This window comes from Vulpes lagopus, chromosome 9 (genome assembly GCF_018345385.1).
Source record: "Vulpes lagopus strain Blue_001 chromosome 9, ASM1834538v1, whole genome shotgun sequence".
NCBI lineage: Eukaryota > Metazoa > Chordata > Mammalia > Carnivora > Canidae > Vulpes > Vulpes lagopus.
The window spans coordinates 599,781-618,420 of record NC_054832.1 but is presented as its reverse complement, the minus strand read 5'-3'; the positions used below and the strand labels follow the sequence as shown (position 1 = coordinate 618,420).

Sequence of the window (18,640 nt, the reverse complement as noted above, 5' to 3'; positions counted from 1 at the left end):
CCAGCTCGGGCGCGGCACCTGCTGCACACAGTGTGCCCCCCAACCTGGCTGCTCCATTCCTGGAGGCGGGGGCCCTCAGGGTAAGGCCAGCTTCGGTCTTCCCTGCCTCCTGCGACTCTCTTGCCCTGTCCTCCAGACTCTGAGACCTGGGGGCTCCTTCCCCGGGACCGGGTGGGCACTATCATTGAGCCGATGGCCCGGCCTGCCACCCAGCCCCTGGCCCCCCACCTGCAGCTTCACCAGTCCTCAGTTAAAGAGAGGATGAGTGGCAGGTGGGGTCACGGTGGCAGGGTGCTGCTGAGGGCTGTGGCTGGTGGCATGACCTGTGCAGGGTTCACTCGGGGGCGAGGCCAGCGGGCCCTCCCCCCCCCGCCCCCGGAGCCACAGAGAGAGCCTGGGTGGTGGCCGTGTGGGGCCGGGGCCGGGCAGTGCCGTGCTCTTATGTTGTAGTCTCAGGACACTCGGGCATGCTTGTGCTCGCTTGGCAGGGGGTGACGGACGATCCCCCGGGGTGGGGGGTTGGGGAGGGGCTTGGGGGTGGGAAGGGCCCCTGAGTGGGGGGAGGGCCTGGAGTGAGAGGACCCAGCAGGTTGTGTCCCCTGACAGGCACGTGCAGGGCCAGAAGAATTCCTGGTGATAGGGCCTCTTGGGGCAGGGGAGCTTCTGGCCAGAGACCCTGGCCACGGGGGGGTCTACATCTGCTCATCCTGGGTCCTGCATGGAGTGCTTGTGGCGCTGCTGACGATCTGGGCCCACACCCGATCACGGCCCTTTTCTGTACGAGGCACCAAGGTTCTGGGGGTGCGGGGAACGGTCAGCTGTGCTCCTTTCCTCCTGTTGGGCAGCCAGGGTGATTTGTTCTCAGGAGCCCTTGTAGACAGCAGGAGGGGTCGGCAGGGTGCCTGGGTGCTGGGCTCAGCTTCCAGGATCTTCCTCAGTGGTTTCTCTGCTCAGTTGGCACATCCTTACCGGACGATGATCCTGAGGGCCATGGAGACAGTCGTGAGCGGTCACATCAGCGAGCTGGACAAAGACGTGGCCAGGGCCATCATCCTCCTGGCCTCCAGTGAGATGACCCGGGCGAAGGTAGGGGGAGGGAAGTTTCTTTACTAGAACTTTCTACCCAAGTGCATTAAGAAAACGGGTCTGTGTGTGGCTGTCTGGGGCTGGGCCCTCCCTCCTACACACCTACTGCCCTGCTGGCGAAGGGAGGGCCGCCCATGACTTCAGCAGTGGAACTGAGGCAGAGCACAGTTCCTAAGCTCTCAGGGCAAACAAGGGCACCAGTGCCTGCATCCCAGCATCCGGGGTGGTGCTGGGCTCTCGGGGGAAGCACTGCCCTTGCCCTGCTCCTGGCCTGGGGGGGCCTTGGGAGAGCCTGAAAACAGGGCAGAAGGTCTCATTGTTGCCTCTCTTGCTGTGAGAGGGTGAGGTCCTGTCTCCTTTGCTCGGTCAGGCCATCAGTGCAGGTTTTGGGGTGGGGGGACAGGAATTGGTTTGCGACTGGCAGCAGGCCGCCAGCAATGTCCTGGTGGCTGTTGGGAAGCGGTTCATCGGCAAGGTGATGGAGGAAGTGCTGAGCAAGTTCCAGCCCGGCGCCCTGCCCCACTACTATGTCGTGCAGACCCTCGCCAACCTCGCGGCTTCCAATGGTACGTACCTGCGTCCCGGAGGAGCCGGGAGGGCCTCTCCGCACCTTGCCCCAGGCTACGTGGCCCAGGCACCCTCTGCCTGACCCTGGACGCAGGGGGTGCACGGAGGCCAGGCCAGGATAGGCGGGTGCCTCGGTCACCTGCCCCCTCTTCACAGTGTTCGGCATGGTTCCCTTCCTGACGTCCATCCTGAGCACCATGCTGCCCATGCTGGGCATGGCCAAGCACGATACGATGAGGGTAGCCTTCTGTTGTGGTAAGATGGGTTCCCTGAGGGCGGGCGCGGTCTCCGGGGAGGGGTTGGGAGCTGCCTGCCCTCCCCTGGGTCTTTGCGGAGGGTCACGAGTGCAGGCTGCAAGAGGGGGCTGAGCACTCACGGTGAGGGCGGAGCCGTGGGCGGCCTATGCTTGCTGGGCTGCTGGTGGGACCTCTCTGCCCTGCAGTGTGCTTCCTCGGCCTGGGCACTAGTGGCGGTGCGGAAAGACGCCTCCCCATGGCCCAGAGACTTCTCATTTTTCTCCCTGCTCAGTGCCCGGTGTCTCCAGCGGGGCCACTTGCTCTCCTTCCTCCTGAGTCTGCTTCCCTCTGGGTGCCCGGGCAAGGGATGGCACCAGGGGGCGTGCCCTCGGTGGAAAGGGAGGCTTTCCTGGGGGAGGGGAGCAGAGGCTCCTGAGACGCAGAGGGGTGCGGGGGGCTCCCTCAGCAGCCACCAGCCTGCCCTTACCCTTCGTCAGCAGCACTGCCGACTCCGGTGCCGAAGGGGTGGGGGGGCCCTGGAGCAGCTGGGACCCTGAGAACAGGACTCTGGTCAGGAGGGTCCTAGACAGGGTAGGGTCAGGGCCACCAGAGCTCAGCTGAGGCCTTGCCCTGCTGCTGCCCCTTGTGTGCTGGGCTGCCAGCCTGTGCACACCTGGGAGCTCTGGAGGCAGGCCTGGAGCTGTGGGCCCTGGGGCCCCGGGAGGGCCTCCAGCTGCTGCCAACCCCTTCTCACTGTCCCCGCCATGGGCTCTCCTGCCTCCTCATAGGCTCCTCCTGCTGCGGGTGATGGCCCCTCCTGCGGTTGGACACAGAGCCCCTCCTTGACCTAGTTCTGGCTGAACAGGGAGTTTGTGACAGGCTCCCGGGGCAGCTGACCTGGGACGTCCCCAGAGCTGGGATGCAGAGCGGGACGCAGAGGGACAGACCGCGTGGGCTGCATGGGCTTGAGCCTCCGCTATATACTCACAGGCGCAGGAAACAAGGCAGGAGGGCTGGGGGGCCACCTAGGTCTGGGTGCACCCGGGCTGCAGGGGGATCAAGGAGAGCCCCATGGCCCAGCCGAGGCCCCGTCGCCGGCCGCCCATGTGGCTCCTCGGGAGGGACCCAGAAGCTGCAGCTGCCGAGGCTGCAATGCCACGCTGAGGAACCTACTTCTGCCCCTTCACGGGCCTAGTGCCCCTGACACCATTCGCTACGGCTGGTCTTCCTTCGTGCGTGAAGCCAGTGGGTCTTAGCAGCGCATGCCCACTGTGGGACGTCCTCGTGGCAGGGTGGGTGCTCCTTGCCACAAACCGCAGTCCTGCCTGGTTTGGGTTTGACGGACGGGAGGACGGGAGAATGGCCCCTCCTGCTGCCGTGGGGGGCCCGCAAGCACGAGGAGCGGGTCTGTGGCCACTGTAGGGAGGGCCCTGGTGCAGCCGAGGACGGAGGCACCGGGCCAAGGACAGGATCTAGTGCACGCTTGGAGGTCCTCACTGGTCGAGTTCCTAGGACCCTGCGGCCTGGCGGGGGAAGAGCTGGGACGCCAGAGGTGGATTTGGCCTCCCCCAGACGGCCAGGTGTGTTCCCCCAGCAGCAGCAGCCCCAGATGAGTGCCTGTGAGGAGAGTCTCGGAGAGGAGCAGCAGCCACGTGAACAGCCGTGGGCCTGTGGGGAGCGGGCAGGGGAGAGAAGGCGTGAGCAATCCCTCAGGGAGCTGAGGGGGGGCAGCAGAGCATGTCGCCACGAGGCAGCTCCTTTCAGGGAGCACAGCTGAGCTTTTCGGGGTTAGAAACATGACAACAGATGGCAACCAGAAATGGAAGAGAAGGTTGAGGAAATCCCCCAGAAAATAGAGCAAAATACAAACATATGGAAAATAGAGAAGGAAGGATTGGCATGAAGTTGTGTTTGAACAGCAGACACCCTGGAAAGAATGAACGGAGCAAGTGGGTGGAAGAGCCGTGGCGTCCCCAGCCGTGCCCCGGAGCTGGGGGTTCCGGGGGGAAGGTCCTCCGAGCACCTACACCAAGATGCTTTTGTGGGGGAAATGGTCCCAGAGGACACTGAGGAAGTGGGACGGCCTCTGCTCCTGCGCCAGGGAGGGCGCCACGAACTGATGGAAGTGGCCAGGCCTGCCTGGGTGCTGTTTGAGTAGGGGGAGGGTGCGGGGTCCCTGGGGGCGTGGCCGAGGGAGGCCCAGGATGCTGGCAGGACGCGCAGAGGTGGCATTAGTGACCCTGCCTGGAGAGCCAGGGAGACTTGGAGGTAAAACAATGACGGGAGTACAAAGCTGGTGCCCTGGCCGTGGGGGGCAGGGGCAGAGCCTGCGTCAGCAAGACCAAGATCCACCACAGCACTTGGGCTGGAGGCTGGGGACGGAACATGAGCTTGGCTCCTGGACCCGCTACCTGTGTGCGTAACGGATGAAAGCTGACAAGCCCGTCACGCAGCGGAGAGGTCGACTTCTGCTTCCAGCAGTACAGGGGTCTCTTACCCTGAACAAATTCACCCCGAGATGCCAAGGACGCCGTTGAGCGTGACCACATCCTGATTACAGAGCTCGGAGAGGCAAGGGAGGACGAGGGCGGGTCTGGGCCTGCCCAGGTGGCACAGCGCGTGGCTGCTGGGGCACGAGGCCTCCTGGTGCTCTGCTGGAGGCGAGGCTGCCTGCCGCGGTGACACACAAGGGCCCCAGGAGGTGGTTTTCTTCTGAAATCTCTTTAAATTCTCTCTCCTGGGAACCCCTGTGACTGCCCTCGTGTACACGTCGGGGTCAGGCTTAGTCTTGTTGCCTGGGGAGCCCTCGCTGAGACGTTGGCCGGGCGAGCGGGCCGTGTGAGCGCTGTGCTGGACCAGGGCCGCCGGGCCTGCCTCCGCGGTGCCGTACGCGGGTGTGGTCCCCTCCCCAGGAGGCTCGGGCGGCGCGACAGGGCCCCAGCGTCGGCCCCTCGCTTGACCCGGGGTTCAGCCTTGCCCACGCGTAGGTCTTCAGCTGTGCCTGGACTTGCCCCCCCGGATGTCCACAAACGCAGTCGCTGTCACAGACACAGCTCGCTGTCTCAGGCCTGCCCTACCCCAGCCTGGACGCAGTGACCCTCGCAAAGTGTGCGGCTTCTGCGTCCGTCTGTGAGGGGTGAGGTGGGCCTGCTGGCGAGAGTGGCGTTCCGGGGCCGTGGGTCCCTGCGCTGGCTTCCTAGGGCTGCCGTAACGCAGCACCACAAGTTGGGGCACTTAAGGCAGAGAAACGTGGCCACCCGGCGGCTCAGTGGGGCGCGCGACTCTTGGTCTCAGGGTTGTGAGTTTGAGCCCCACGTTGGTGTAGGGATTACTTCAAATCTTAAAAAAAAAAAACAGAAGAAAAGAAAAGTATTCTCATGATTCTAGAGGCTGGAAGTCCGAGGTCCAGCTGTGCCCAGGGTTGGTTTCTTGGGGGCTCAGAGGGAGTCTGTTCCCTGTCCCCACCGCCCCAGCGTCCGTGCCGTCTGGGCCCCAGTCTGTGTCCTGCTGTCACACTGCTGTCTGTGGGTCTGTGTTCCTTTCTAGGGACCCAGTCACGTAGGAGTTAGGCCCCCCAGTCCCACCATGACCACATCTTAAGTAGTTACACCTGCAAACCTCCTCTTTCCAAAAAAGGTCACCTTCTGAGGTTCTGGAAGGACATGGATGTGGGGGGGTGCTGTTCACCCCACTGTTCATAACCCCGCTGTCATCCCGAAGTCCTGCACTTGGCACCTGTTCTTGGGAAGGTGTCTTGCAGGTTTCTGGGGGCGCGAGAAGGGGCAGGATGCCGGTGTAGTGTTAGCATTGAGTGTGTGTGGCCAGCGGCCTGCAGCCACTCGCCCCTGTGACAGCTCTGCAGCGCTTCAGCGAGAGCACCCTGGAGTATCTGGCCAACCTGGACCAAGCCCCAGACCCCACGGTCAGGAAGGACACCTTCGCCTCCGACATCTTCAGTGCATATGACGTCCTCTTTAACCACTGGATGCAGAGCCGCGAAGCCAAGGTAGCGCCTCTTGGGTGTGCAGGGAAGCGTGGTCTCACCTTGCTGCCCCCGCCCCGCCTCCCGTGCTTTAGGCTTTGGGGGAGGGGGTTGGCCGGGGTGGGGGGTGGGGGTGGAGCCAGCTGTCCCCTGCTACCCCGCTGCCAGCTCAGGAGGTGGGGGTTTCCGCGGGGATTGGAGGTGCCCTGTGCCAGGGCTCCGTGGCATCTGGTTTGTTTTCTGCTCTGCCCCAGCCTGCCTGGAGGCTCCCTCCTGCACTGCCCGTGGGGGAGGGGGCTGGGGCCTGGTGGGTGCCCCGTGGTGTTTCCTTCATGGCCTCGCTGGCCTTCTGCTGTCCAGAGCCTGGCCATGGTCATGGTGACTGACCTCTCTTCCCTTGGACCCCTTGAGGACCCCCTGGTCACATGGTAACGTGGGTTTTCTCACTTGGGCCCCTGGGTTCTTGGCGAATGGGCCTTGGGCCTCGGTTCGGGTCAGTGGTCTGGGCCCGAGCACTGTGTCACTCTTCCTGTCAGCTCCGGCTCGCTGTGGTGGAGGCCCTGGGGCCCATGAGCCACCTGCTCCCAAGCGAGAAGCTGGAGGAGCAGCTCCCCAAGCTCCTGCCCGGAGTCGTGGCCCTCTACAGGAAGCACGCAGAGGCCTTCCATGTGTCCAAGGTGTGCTCCTGCGTGGTGTGCCTTTGCAGAGCTCTGTCCACCGGCCCGTCCCCACCCGGGTCAGATGGGAGGAAGGGTGGCTCAGAGGGTGCTGCTGGACTCCGTGGTGCCTGTGGTCCACGGCCCCCTGTCCTGAGTCTTCCCCTCCTCTCTAAATTGCTGACGTGGCGGTAGGGCTCCCTTATCTGAACCCTGAGGTGGGGTCTCTGCAGCCAGGGGGTGGGACTGGAGCCTGGGAGAGGTATGACGGCCCGTCTCCTCCCTGCTTGAGCAGAGCCTGGGTCAGATCCTTGAGGCTGCGGTGGTTGTGGGCAGCCGCACGCTGGAGGCCCAGCTGGACTTGCTCCTGGCTGCTCTGCATGCTCAGGTAGGACGCGCAGGAGATGGGGATGGGGGCTCCTGTGGTGGGGCAGGCTGGGCTCCCGGGCTGGGGCCACATTGCAGCACGGCTGCCATGACAGGGGCAGGTCGGGGTGCTGCCTGTCGCCAGGTCTTGGTGCAGGTGCCTGCTGAGGCTGGCAGGGAGCAGGAGTGGGGTGGGCTGTCCAGCTTAGTGGTGCTGTAGCAAGGGTGGTCCCTGGGTCGTGGGCGTGGCCCCTGCTATGGAGCTCCTGCCTGGGATGGGTGGCCCCAGGGCCAGAGGCCTGAGATGGCCTGGGGTCTGCACTGGCTGTGGGTCCAGAGGGCGGGGTGCAGGCAGACAGAGCAGAGGAGATCTGGGGCTGCTGGGGGGCAGGTGCCTGCGAGGGAGGGGTCCGCTGAGCCGGCTTCAGTGGGCCTGCGAGCTGTGGAGGTCACAGGAACACGGGGGCAGGTGTGCAGTGGCGGGAGCGAGTCCTGGAGAGGGCACAAGAGGCGCGGGGGAGAGGCGGGGGTCTCCTGGCCCCAGGGGCCCTCCCGCGGTGGTCTGCCTGCCCCACGGGGCCCCCAGCCAGCACCGCGCCCCTGGAGGAGCTGGAGGAGCAGTGAGGTGGGTAGATCCCTAAGAAGATAAAAGTGTCAAGCTTGGCAGGAGACCTGGAGCGCTGAGCTGGGCCAGCAGGCAGGTGCGGGTAGCCACCCCCAGGGTGCGCGGCTCCGGGGTGGAGGTCTCCCCGTTGTATCCCACCCATGGTTTGGGGAGCAGGCGAAGGTTCAGAGCTGCCCCCGAGCTGTCAGCAGCCCAGCTCAGGGGAAAGCCTGTCTGTGGTGTGGGTGGGCCCCAGAGCTGGCCGACCCCGCATCCCCCACCCCTGGAAGGACGGCCTGAGAAGCCGGCAGGACGCACCCTCGGCAGCACCTCAGGGACAGGAGCCGGACTCAGGGATGCGGAAGGAGCTGCTGGTGACAGTGACGTTCAACACCTGCTTATCAGTAACAGTCATAGCAACGCGGGTCTGGGGGTCTGCGGGTCCGGGACGAGTGTCTTTAACCCGTGAGAGCCCCCAGCTCCTGGTGAGCGGACACGGCGTGTTCCCTGGGCCCGGAGGGAAAGGCTCCCCTTTCCCTGCTGGGGGCCCCGGGCTAGGTCTGTGGGAGAGGTGGGGAGGGCAGGCGTGAGCCCTTGTAGGCCGCCCTGGCCTCCCGCTGCCAGCCCTGCCCCATTTCTCCCTGGGACGCGTCCTGCCTGTGGCCGGCCTCCACCACTAGGGCTGCGGGTCCTCTCTGCCGTGCTTGGCCTGGGCACAGTCCCGGGCACAGTACCTGGCACAGTACCAGGCACAGTCCTGGTCACAGTACCTGGCACAGTCCTGGTCACAGTACTTGGCACAGTCTAGGACACAGTACCGGGCACAATCCTGGTCACAGTACTTGGTACAGTCCAGGACAGAGTGCCGGGCACAGTCCTGGGCACAGTACTGGGCACAGTCCTGGTCACAGTACTTGGCACAGTCTAGGACACAGTACCAGGCACAGTCCTGGTCACGGTACTTGGCACAGTCCAGGACACAGTGCCGGGCACAGTCCTGGGCACAGTACTGGGCACAGTCTAGGGCACAGTCCTGGGCACAGTCCTGGTCACAGTACCGGCCACAGTCCTGGGCACAGTACTTGACACAGTCCAGGACACAGTCCTGGGCACAGTCCTGGTCACAGTACCAGGCACAGTCCTGGTCACAGTACTTGGCACAGTCCAAGACACAGTCCTGGGCACAGTACCGGGCACAGTCCTGGTCACAGTACTTGGCACAGTCCAGGACACAGTCCTCAGTATCAGTCGTTTGCAGGAGGGCTTCCCTCGGCTAGAAATCCACCCGGCTGCAAATGGAATCAGTCCGTGAACGTGAGAGCTAGGAGTAAAGTCAGGCAGGTTGCCTGTCACAGGAGTGACAGTAGCACGACATCTGCCAGGCGACGGCAGGAGAGGGCCCGAGGGCTGGAAGAGCGGCTGAGATCTGTCCCTGGGCTGCCCGCCCCTGCCCCCGCCTGGTGCCGCTCTCTGCCACCGGAATCACCCAACACTTTCGCCCCCGTGTACGTCTTTAGTGTGGTGGCGTAGGTTCCGTTACATCTAGAGGAGCCTTTTGATTTCTGCAAACTGGTTTTCAGATCTCCTATTACCCAATATACTTTTCTTCTTTAACCCACCTGGAACTTATTTTAGGGAAACCATGAGTGAGAATCCAATTTTTTCTTCTCTGCAGATGACTGCCCACTCGCGTTAGTTATCTCTTGCCGTGCAACTGATTGTTCTGGAACTTGGCACCTAATGGCAGCCATTTGTCATTTCACAGCCACTGTGGGTGTGGGATCCAGGCGCAGCTCAGCGCGTGGCCCTGGCTCGGGGTCTCGCGTGCTGACAGTCTGAAGGCTCGGCCAGGGCTGGGGGCTGCTTCCGCCAGGGTGTCCTCGTGGGGCTGTTGGCTGGAGGCCTCAGTTTCTGGCTGCGGGGCTGGGTCCGCGGGGCTGCTGCGTGTCCCCCGGAGTGAGAGCCCGCTGCAGTGCCCTTCACGAGCAGCTCAGGTCTTTACGGCGGGAAAAACCAGGAGTGGAGCCTGGGCCAGTGCCTGCAGCGCCCGCTCCCCTGTCCTCTGAGAGCCAGCAGGGTCCGGCTTCGGGACTCACTGTGCTGCTGACCGCCTCTGGTGCTTCCTAAGACGAGTTGTACTGAAGCACAGGACTGTGCCCGGTACTGGCGTTGTGGCCATGCCCCTGGGACAGGGGGTGTAGGGCCTGGGTCGCCACCTCAGAGCCTCAGCCCCCCCGAGGGTGTGGGGCTCCGTGTCACCGCGGAGGAACAGCAGACCCGGGAGACACCTGCCCACAGCTTCAGTTTTTATTTTAACCGATGCCACTTTTTTTTTTTTTTTTTTTTTTTTTTTACGATTTTGAATGAATCAGCACTAGGTGTTTCCGTTTCCAGGACTTTCTATGTTTTAGAGCTAGTGGTTTCTAGTCTGTACCCAAAGGAAGTGTGAAGCTGTCTCCTGGCTGCTGGTGGGAAGGGCAGAGTGTGCCCCCGCTCCCCTCCCCGCCCTCCCCTGCCACAGGGGCGTAGGCCCGGGTACCGCAGCAGCCTCTAACCACAAGGCTCGTGCTTCTGTGTCGCCCCACTGGAATTGCTGGAGTGGCCTCCACCTGCAGGCTGTGCTGCCACGAGGCCTGGATGGTCATTGTGGGGGCCCCATGTCCGCAGGAGCATGTGTCCTTCCAGGCTGCTCGGGCCCTGGGAGGCAGCATACCCCCCTGTAACTGTTGTCCATCTTCTGTCCCTTGGACCAGATCTGCGTGCCTGTGGAGTCGTCCAGCCCCCTGGTGGTGAGCAACCAAAAGGAGGTGCTGCGCTGCTTCACTGTGCTGGGTAAGCAGGCTGCAGCCCCCGTGCAGGGCCATCTGTGGACTCGCGGGTCTGCTCGCCGTGGGGGCCTGTGGACCGCTGCTGTGCAGGGTGGCAGCTTTGGTCATGGGTTGGAGGTGAGGAGGCTTCTTTGTCTCCCTGTCCCTGGGTCTGTGTGGAGCGGAGGCCTGGCCGGGCTGCAGCCCCGGGTGTTATCCTGCCCAGCCCCTGAGGCTTGCACGCGCTGACATCAAGCAGGGAGCGAAGATTATTACAAATAATGTGCATCATCCTGCAGCTTGCTGTGCACCTGACCGCCTGCTGGCCTTCCTCCTGCCCAAGCTAGACGCCAGCAATGAGAGGACCCGCGTGGGCACCCTGCAGGTCCTGAGGCACGTCATCAATTCGGCTGGTGAGCGTCCGGTGGGAGGCAGGGCCTGGAAAAGGCAGATACTGTCCATCTTTTAGGTGGAAGGACCATCTTGCTCTGATTGTTTCTCCCCCCACCCCTTTTTTCCCTAAAGATTTTATTTGTTTGAGAGAGAGGGAGACATGGGGTGGGGGAGAGGAACAAACCAACTCCTTGCTGAGTGTGGAGCCTGACATGGAGCTCAATCCCAGGACTGACATCATGACCTTAGCCAAAACCAAGAGTCAGACGCTCAACCAGCTGAGCCACCCAGGTGCCCCTTTGCTCCGACACATTCTTAAAAGTATTTTTCCCCACTTTCTATTTTGTAAAATTTCAAACTTTTTGAAAAACACCTTTCTGCCCACTAGTGAATGCCTGTCGTAGACATTTGCCTTTGATAGGTGACTGGAGACGCTGGGAAGCTGCGTCCCTACCCCCGGCCGGGTGTTCAGTGCTTGCTCCCGGCTCAGTGGCTCAGCTGCATCATGCATTGTCACAGCTGCCCCCGGGGTGTCCAGTTAGAGGTACCTGCCTCAGGTGTGGGCCTCTGGGAACGGGGCAGGCCAGCCGTTCTGCAGAACACCTTTCCATGTGCGTGTGTCTCGTGACTCCCTCACAATCAGGTGGAAGGCTTCAGGCTTCTACTTCTAAGACTCATTTAATCAACAACGAGCTTGGACACTTTTCACACCCGAGTGTATATTCTTTGATGAGCCTTGGTCAGTACATAACGGCCTCGGGCCACAGTTGGCCTGCAGCCTGCTGTTGGGCAGCCCAAGCTCCGAATGGATTTTACATGTTAACAGGTTGTAAAAGCAAAGAATGTGGCACCACACATGGCCCTTGAGGCCTAAAGTCGTATTTCATTGGTCCTTCATGGAACAAGCACGCTGACTCCTGTCCTGGGAGGGTCGCTACAGGTCAACGCTGAGCCACAAACAGTGCCTGTGCACACGGACTTCCTCATGGAATTGGGGGATGATGCCCGTGGGATGAGATGGGGATGGCGTGTGCTCCAGACGCTCTGTTCTTTCCCTTGACCAGGCACACTGCCTTCCTTCCCACCTGCTCCCTCACACTTAGGCTCCAGGAGTCCTCTTTTTTTTTTTTCCTTTTTCTTAAAGATTTTATTTATTTATTCACGAGAGATACAGAGATAGAGAAAGAGGCAGAGACACAGGCAGAGGGAGAAGCAGGCTCCATGCAGGGAGCCCGACGTGGGACTTGATCCCGGCTCTCCAGGATCACACCCTGGGCTGAAGGCAGCGCTAAACCGCTGCGCCACCCAGGGATCCCTGTTTTTTAATGTCTATGTCTTTTATTCAGTTTATTAACAAATAAAAACAAGCAGTTCACCATTTTTCCCAGCCCTCCACCTCTGGCAACCACCAATATGTTCTCTGTATCAGTGGGCATAGTTCTATAGATACATATAGCTGATAGATAGGTTTTTATTCTTAGATTCCACATATAAGGAGAGATCACACAGTATTTATCCTGCCATCTGAGTCTTGGTCAGTCTTTTTTTTTTTCACTTGATCTATCAATTTTTTTAAAATTTAAATTCAATAAATTGACATATAGTGTATCATTAGCTCCAGAGGTAGGGGTCAGTGATTCACGAGCTGCACACAGTGCCCAGTGCTCATCCTGCCACGTGCCCTCCTTGGTGCCCGTCACCCCCTCACCCCGTCCCCCCGGCCTCCCCTCTAGCGACCCTCAGTTGGTTTCCTAGAGTTATGAGTCCCTCATGGTTCGTCTCCCTGAGTTCATCTTACTGTATTTTCCCCTCCCTCCCCCCATGATCCTCTGTTTTGTTTCTCAAATTCCACGTATGCGTGAGGTCAAGGCCTAATTGTGTTTCTCTGACTGACTTATGTCGCTCGGCATCATACCTTCTAGTTCCACCCACGCTGTGCAAATGGTAAGATCTCACTCTTCTGACGGCCGAGTCACGCTCCGTTGTATACATAGGCCGCGTCTTTACCCTTCATCTGTCGATGGACATCTGGGCTCTGTCCACACTTGGACTCTCGTGGACGTTGCTGCTGTAAAGGTTGGGGTGCAGGCGCCCCTGGGAATCACCGTGTCTGTGTCCTGTGGATAAGTACCCAGTAGGGCCATTTCTGGGCCATGGGGTAGCTCTACATTCAGCCCCTGAGGACCCTCCACACTGCTCTCCAGAGCGGCTGCCCAGCCTGCATCCCCACCAGCGGGTCAGGGGGCCCCTTTCTCCTCATCCTCACCAACCCCTGCCGTCTCCTGACTTGCTGATTTTAGCCATTCTGGCCAGTGTGAGGTGGGATCTCGCTGTGGTTCTATTTGGTTTCCCTGATGCCGAGCGATGTGGAGCATTTCTTCATGTGTCCGTTGGCCACGTGTAGGTCTGTTTTGGAGAAACGTCTGTTCGTGTCTTCTGCCCATTTCTTCACTGGATCATTTGTTTTTTGGGTGTCACGTTTGAGACGTTCTTCATAGATCTCGGATACCAGCCCTTAATCTGATAAGACACTTGCAAATACCTTCCCCATTCTGTAGCTTGTCTTTTGGTTTTGGCCATGGCTTCCTTTGCTGGGCCGAAGCTTTCTATCTTGGTGAGGCCCCAATAGTTCATTATTGCTTTTGTTTCCCCTGCCTCTGGAGAGTGTCTAGTAAGAAGTTCCTGCGGCCGAGGTCGCAGAGGTTGCTGCCTGTGTTCTCCTCTAGGATTTTGATGGATTCCTGTCTCACATTTAGGTCTCTCATCCATTTAGAGTCTATTTTTGTGTGTGGTGTAAGGAAATGGTCCGGTTTCATTCTTCTGCACGTGGCTGCCCAATGTTCCCAGCACCATTTGTTGAAGAGACTCTTTGTTCCATTGGATAGTCTTTCCTTTTTTTAAAATTTTAAATGTTTTATTTATTTATCCATGAGAGACACTGAGAGAGAGAGAGAGAGAGAGAAAGAGAGAGAGGCAGAGACACAGGCAGAGGGGGAAGCAGGCTCCATCCAGGGAGCCTGATGCGGGACTCGATCCTGGGTCCCCAGGATCACGCCCTGGGCTGAAGGCAGGTGCCAAACTGCTGAGCCACTGGGGCTGCCCTGGATAGTCTTTCCTACTCTGTCAAAGGTGAGTGGGCCATAGAGTTGAGGGTCCATTTCTAGGTTCTCTATGCTGTCCCATTGATCTACGTGTCTGTTTGGGCCAGTACCAGACTGTCTTGATCACAATTTTGTAAGACAGCTTGAAGTCAGGCATTGTGATGCCACCAGCTTTGGTTTTCTTTTTCAACATTCCTTTGGCTATTTGGGAGTTTTTCTGGTTCCAAGGAAATCTTAGGATTATTTGTTCCAGCTCTGTGAAAAATGTTGATGGGGTTTTGATAGGGATTGCAGTGAACGTGTAGGTTGCTGTGGGTAGCATAGACAGTTTAACAATATTTGTTCTTCCAATCCATGAACATGGAATGTTTTTCCATTTCTTAGTGTCTTTCTCAATTTCTTTAAGGAGTGTTCTACAGTTTTCAGAGTACAGATCCGTCAAACTCTCCCTCTTCTCAGATGACATGATACTCTGTGTGGAAAACCCAAAGGGCTCCACCCCAGAATTGCTAGATCTCATACAGGAATTTGGCGAAGTGGCCAGATACAAAATCAATGCACAGAAATCAATTGCATTTCTATGCACTAACAGTGAGACTGAAGAAAGAAACCAAGGAATCATATTTTATGGTTTTCGGTGCAATTGTAAATGGGATCAATTCCTTGGTTTCTTTCTTCAGTCTCACTGTTAGTGCATAGAAATGCAATTGATTTCTGTGCATTGATTTTGTATCTGGCCACTTCGCCAAATTCCTGTATGAGATCTAGCAATTCTGGGGTGGAGCCCTTTGGGTTTTCCACACAGAGTATCATGTCATCTGAGAAGAGGGAGAGTTTGACTTCTTCTTTGCCAGTTCGAATGCCTTTTATCTCTTTTTGTTGTCTGATTGCTGAGGCTAGGGCTTTTATGTTGAACAACAGTGGTGAGAGTGGGCATTGCTGTCATGTTCCTGACCTTAGGGGGAAAGCTCTCAGTTCTTCCCCATTGAGGATGATGTCCACTGTGGGCTTTTGTATGTGGCTTTTATGATATTCAGGCATATTCCCTCTATCCTTACAGTGAGGAGAGCTTTAATCAAGAAATGCTGCTGTATTTTGTTAAGGAAGTAGACTTTTTCTTACCAAATGACACAGTTCAAGAATACACTTTTCCCCTCTCTAGTACACCTTAGGGAATTACTTCTGTCGCCATGCGTTATTAGTTTTATTTTGAAACATAACACCCATACAAAAAGCACACATGTGTACCGTTCAGCATAATGACCCCCTACCTTTGCCTGCGAGAACTCGGCGCTGGCCTGGAGCCCCGCCGGCCTGCTGGCGGGTGGTGTGGATAGGACCTGAGCGTGTGAATTACTCTGTGACTTAGCTCTTTCCCTCAGTATTCTGTGTGTGAGATTTATTCACGTAGTGTAGCTCACTCACTTTCCTTCCTGTGAAGGATTCCAGTGAATTAAGCTGTAGTCCATCCAGTCTAGTGGTGATAAGTGCCGTGGCCTGTGATTTCTGTTACGATGCACCATGCCACTGGGAACACTCTTCTGTGCACGTATGGTTGAGCGTATGCTTAGGAGTCATAAAGTATGTGTGTGTTCAATGTTAGTCAGTAAAACCATTTTGTTGTCCAATGTTTGTGCCGCAGTTTATACCCCCTGCCTTATTAGCACAAGCAGCATGTGAGGAATATTGCTTTGTGTCTTTGCCAACACCTGTCAGCCTTTCACTTTAGCCATTGTGGGGGATGTGTGTCCTGTCCATTCTGGCTTTTTTTTTTTTTAAAGATTTATTTTAGAGAGCTCATGCATAAGCAGGTGGAGGGGCAGAGGGAGAGGGAGAGACAGACTCCCCACTGAGTGCAGAGCCTGACATGGCACTGGATCCCTTGACCCTGAGATCACACCTTGGGCCAAAACCAAGAGTTGGAGGCTTAATGGATTGAGCTCCCCCAGGTGTCCCTTGTTCTGGTTTTCATAAAATTAAAACACATACTTAGTTTGGCTTGCAGTGAGAAATTCAGTAATAGCTTGTTGATCTATCAGAAGTCCTTAAAACATGTTTTTTCCTCAATGGCAACCAGACTTTATTCTTTTTTTCTTCTGCTTTATTGAGACATAATGGACATGTAACACTGTGTAGCATTGGGGTGAACGACCGCAGCCTCCCCCCTGGTGGGATGGCTTAGACCAGAGCGCCTCTCCCCACTCATTGATCACAGTTGCTGCTGTGACCCCGGTGCTGGCTGTGTCTGTGGGCCTGTTCCTGCAGGCTGTGTCCTGGGCACCTGCAGGAAGGCCTCATCACTGTCTGCTTGTAGGCGAAGGTGGGAAGGGGTGGTTCAGGAATGGCTCCGGCCTGGTGTGAGCATGAGCGGTAGATCTGGGATGCACATCCAGCTTGGGCTGAGCCGGGGCTCTGCTCTTTTTAGAAGTCTTCGAATTTTGAATTAAAGTGTCGTAATATTAAAAATAAAAAAATAAAGTGTTGTAATATGATTAAGAAGTTGGGGCCAGAGTTGCATTCTTTGGCATCTTGAACCAGGAAGCTTCTCGTGTGGGTGGGTGCTACTGTTGCCACCAGGTTGGCCACACAGGAAGCTCTTGCCTCTTCCTTCCTTTCCTTGCTTCACTGTCCTTGAGCATCAAGTATTGTCACTGAAAACTGATGACAGTCTCAGTTTCCATACAAGTGATTTGGTCTGTTTGCCTGGATGCCCAAAGGGTGTTGATTTTTTTATTCTAAATTCAGAAATTTTATTGACTGTGTTGGCTGTTCTGGGAGTGATATTTTCCCCAGATCTGTCAAAGGCCTTTTCAGTATGTAGTTATAAATCTTATTTTATCTCAGGATTTTTGTTTTTTATTTATTATTTTTTAAAGATTTTGTATTTTTTCATGAGAGACACAAAGAGGCAGAGACACAAGCAGAGGGAAAAAAAAACAGGCTCCCTGTGGGGAGCCCAATGTGGGACTTGATCCCGGGATCACAACCTGAGCCACCCAGGTGCCCCTTATCTCAGGATTTTTTTTTTTAAGATTTTATTTATTTATTCACGAAAGACACACAGAGAAAAACACAGGGAGAGACAGAAGCAGGCTCCATGCAAGGAGCCTGATGTGGGACTCGATCCCAGGTCTCCAGGATCACACCCCGGGCTGCAGGCGGCACTAAACCGCTGTGCCACCGGGGCTGCCCATATCTCAGGATTTCTAAATAGGATTTCAATATTCTGCTATTCCAGAAGTCTTCTTTAGCACTCCCTATGTGTGCTTTGTTGTCTTTGCCTGTCTTTTATACTTTTTGTATCAAATATTTTAAAGTTTTTTGGCTTCCAGTCATCTTTTTTCCTTCAGAATGTCCCTTTCTAATATTAAGAACAAATCACATTCAGTAAAATGCACAAATCCTAAGTGTATGACCTGGTGATATTTTACACATCGTTCAACCACGTAACCATTACTCAAACGGTGGAAAGTTTCCAAAAGCCAAAGTGTCCTTGTACTTGCTTTCAGACAGGAGCCACCTTTACTCTAGGAAGTAAGCACTTTTCTGACTTCTCTTCAGTAAATTGATTCTACGTGCTCTTGGATTTCATATGAAGAGTTCGTTACAAGAGGCGACCTGGACCCTTGCATCCGTGTTCTTTCCCTAAGCATTGTACGTTTGAGATTTGTACATCTGGTGCATCACTTCATCCTTATTGCTGAGTTATGTTTAATTATGTTTTGTGAATAAAAAAATGTTTTCCTGTTGATGGACACGTGGGTTGTTTCCAGCTTGGGGTAGTTATGGAGAAGGCTGGTATGAACGTTCTCATACAGATCAGCTGGTGGGCACGTGCAGCATGAAATTTCTGGGCCTTGGGGCAGGTGCATGTTTAACGTTACCAGAAACGCCAGGTGGTTTTCCCGTAGGCTTCCTATCCTGTGCTCACGTATGATGTGTGAAAGCCTGCTGCTCCAGCTTCCTTGCCTGCTCTTGACATCGTCAGTCTCTTAATTTTCATTGTTTTGGTGATTGTGTCACAGGACTCACCAGGGAATGTGAATTTTCTAATGAGTACAGTGGTTAAGCATCTTTTCATTTACTCTGTTGGCCTTCAGACATCTTTTTGTATGAAGGAGGTTCCTGTTCAAGTCTTTTGCCCATTTTAACACTGGATTTTTTCTTATTATGGTCCTGTCTAGGAATTCTTTGTCTGAAACATGTGGATAGGGTGTGCACCCTCAGTGGTTGGTGCCTTTGTGTCTGAGAAACCTATGCCCTTCCGGAGGACATGAAGACATTCTATTTTCTGCTAGGAACTTTATCGTTGAATTTCCACATTTCTTTGATTCATTTCTAGTTAATTTGGGAGAATGGTGCGAGATGTAGGGAGTAAAGATTATTTTCATATGGGCATCCAGTGATTGCAGCACTGCTTGTTCCGGAGACCGGCCTTTCCCCGTTGCCTTGCGTTAGTGCTTTACAGCGAGTCAGGTGCCTGTATGTATTAGGCTGCTGGGCTGCCTTAACAAAGCATCACAGACTGAGGGCTAGACAACAGAAATTTATCGTCTCAGGGTCTCACTGTGAACGTAGATGTCTGAGATCGACGTGTGAGCAGGGTGAGGGAGAACCTGTCCCATGCCCCCGGCCTAGCTTCTGGAGCTGCTGGCAGCCCTCGGCATTCCCTGGCTTGTAGCAGCCCTGCCCTGGCCTCTGCCTCTGTCTTCATCTCTACAAGCATCTCCCTGGGTGCCTGTCTGCGTCCATGTTCCCCTTTTATACAGGTGCCGTGGTATTAGAATAAAGGCCCACCCTATTCCAATATGATCTCTTCCTAATATAGCTAATTATACCTTC

General features: G+C 56.4%; 1 protein-coding gene across 9 annotated transcripts in view; it reads left to right on the top strand.

The window, feature by feature from the left end:
• The window catches only part of MROH1 (maestro heat like repeat family member 1), a 67,173-nt gene that overhangs the window by 19,251 nt on the left and 29,282 nt on the right, over positions 1–18,640 (top strand). For all 9 annotated transcript variants that reach the window (XM_041768694.1, XM_041768698.1, XM_041768699.1 and 6 more), the window contains 8 exons: positions 955–1,086; positions 1,490–1,652; positions 1,810–1,908; positions 5,744–5,895; positions 6,408–6,548; positions 6,823–6,915; positions 10,251–10,329; positions 10,604–10,717. In XM_041768694.1, the coding sequence (XP_041624628.1) occupies positions 955–1,086; positions 1,490–1,652; positions 1,810–1,908; positions 5,744–5,895; positions 6,408–6,548; positions 6,823–6,915; positions 10,251–10,329; positions 10,604–10,717 (973 nt within the window). The remainder of the gene's footprint in view (positions 1–954; positions 1,087–1,489; positions 1,653–1,809; positions 1,909–5,743; positions 5,896–6,407; positions 6,549–6,822; positions 6,916–10,250; positions 10,330–10,603; positions 10,718–18,640) is intronic.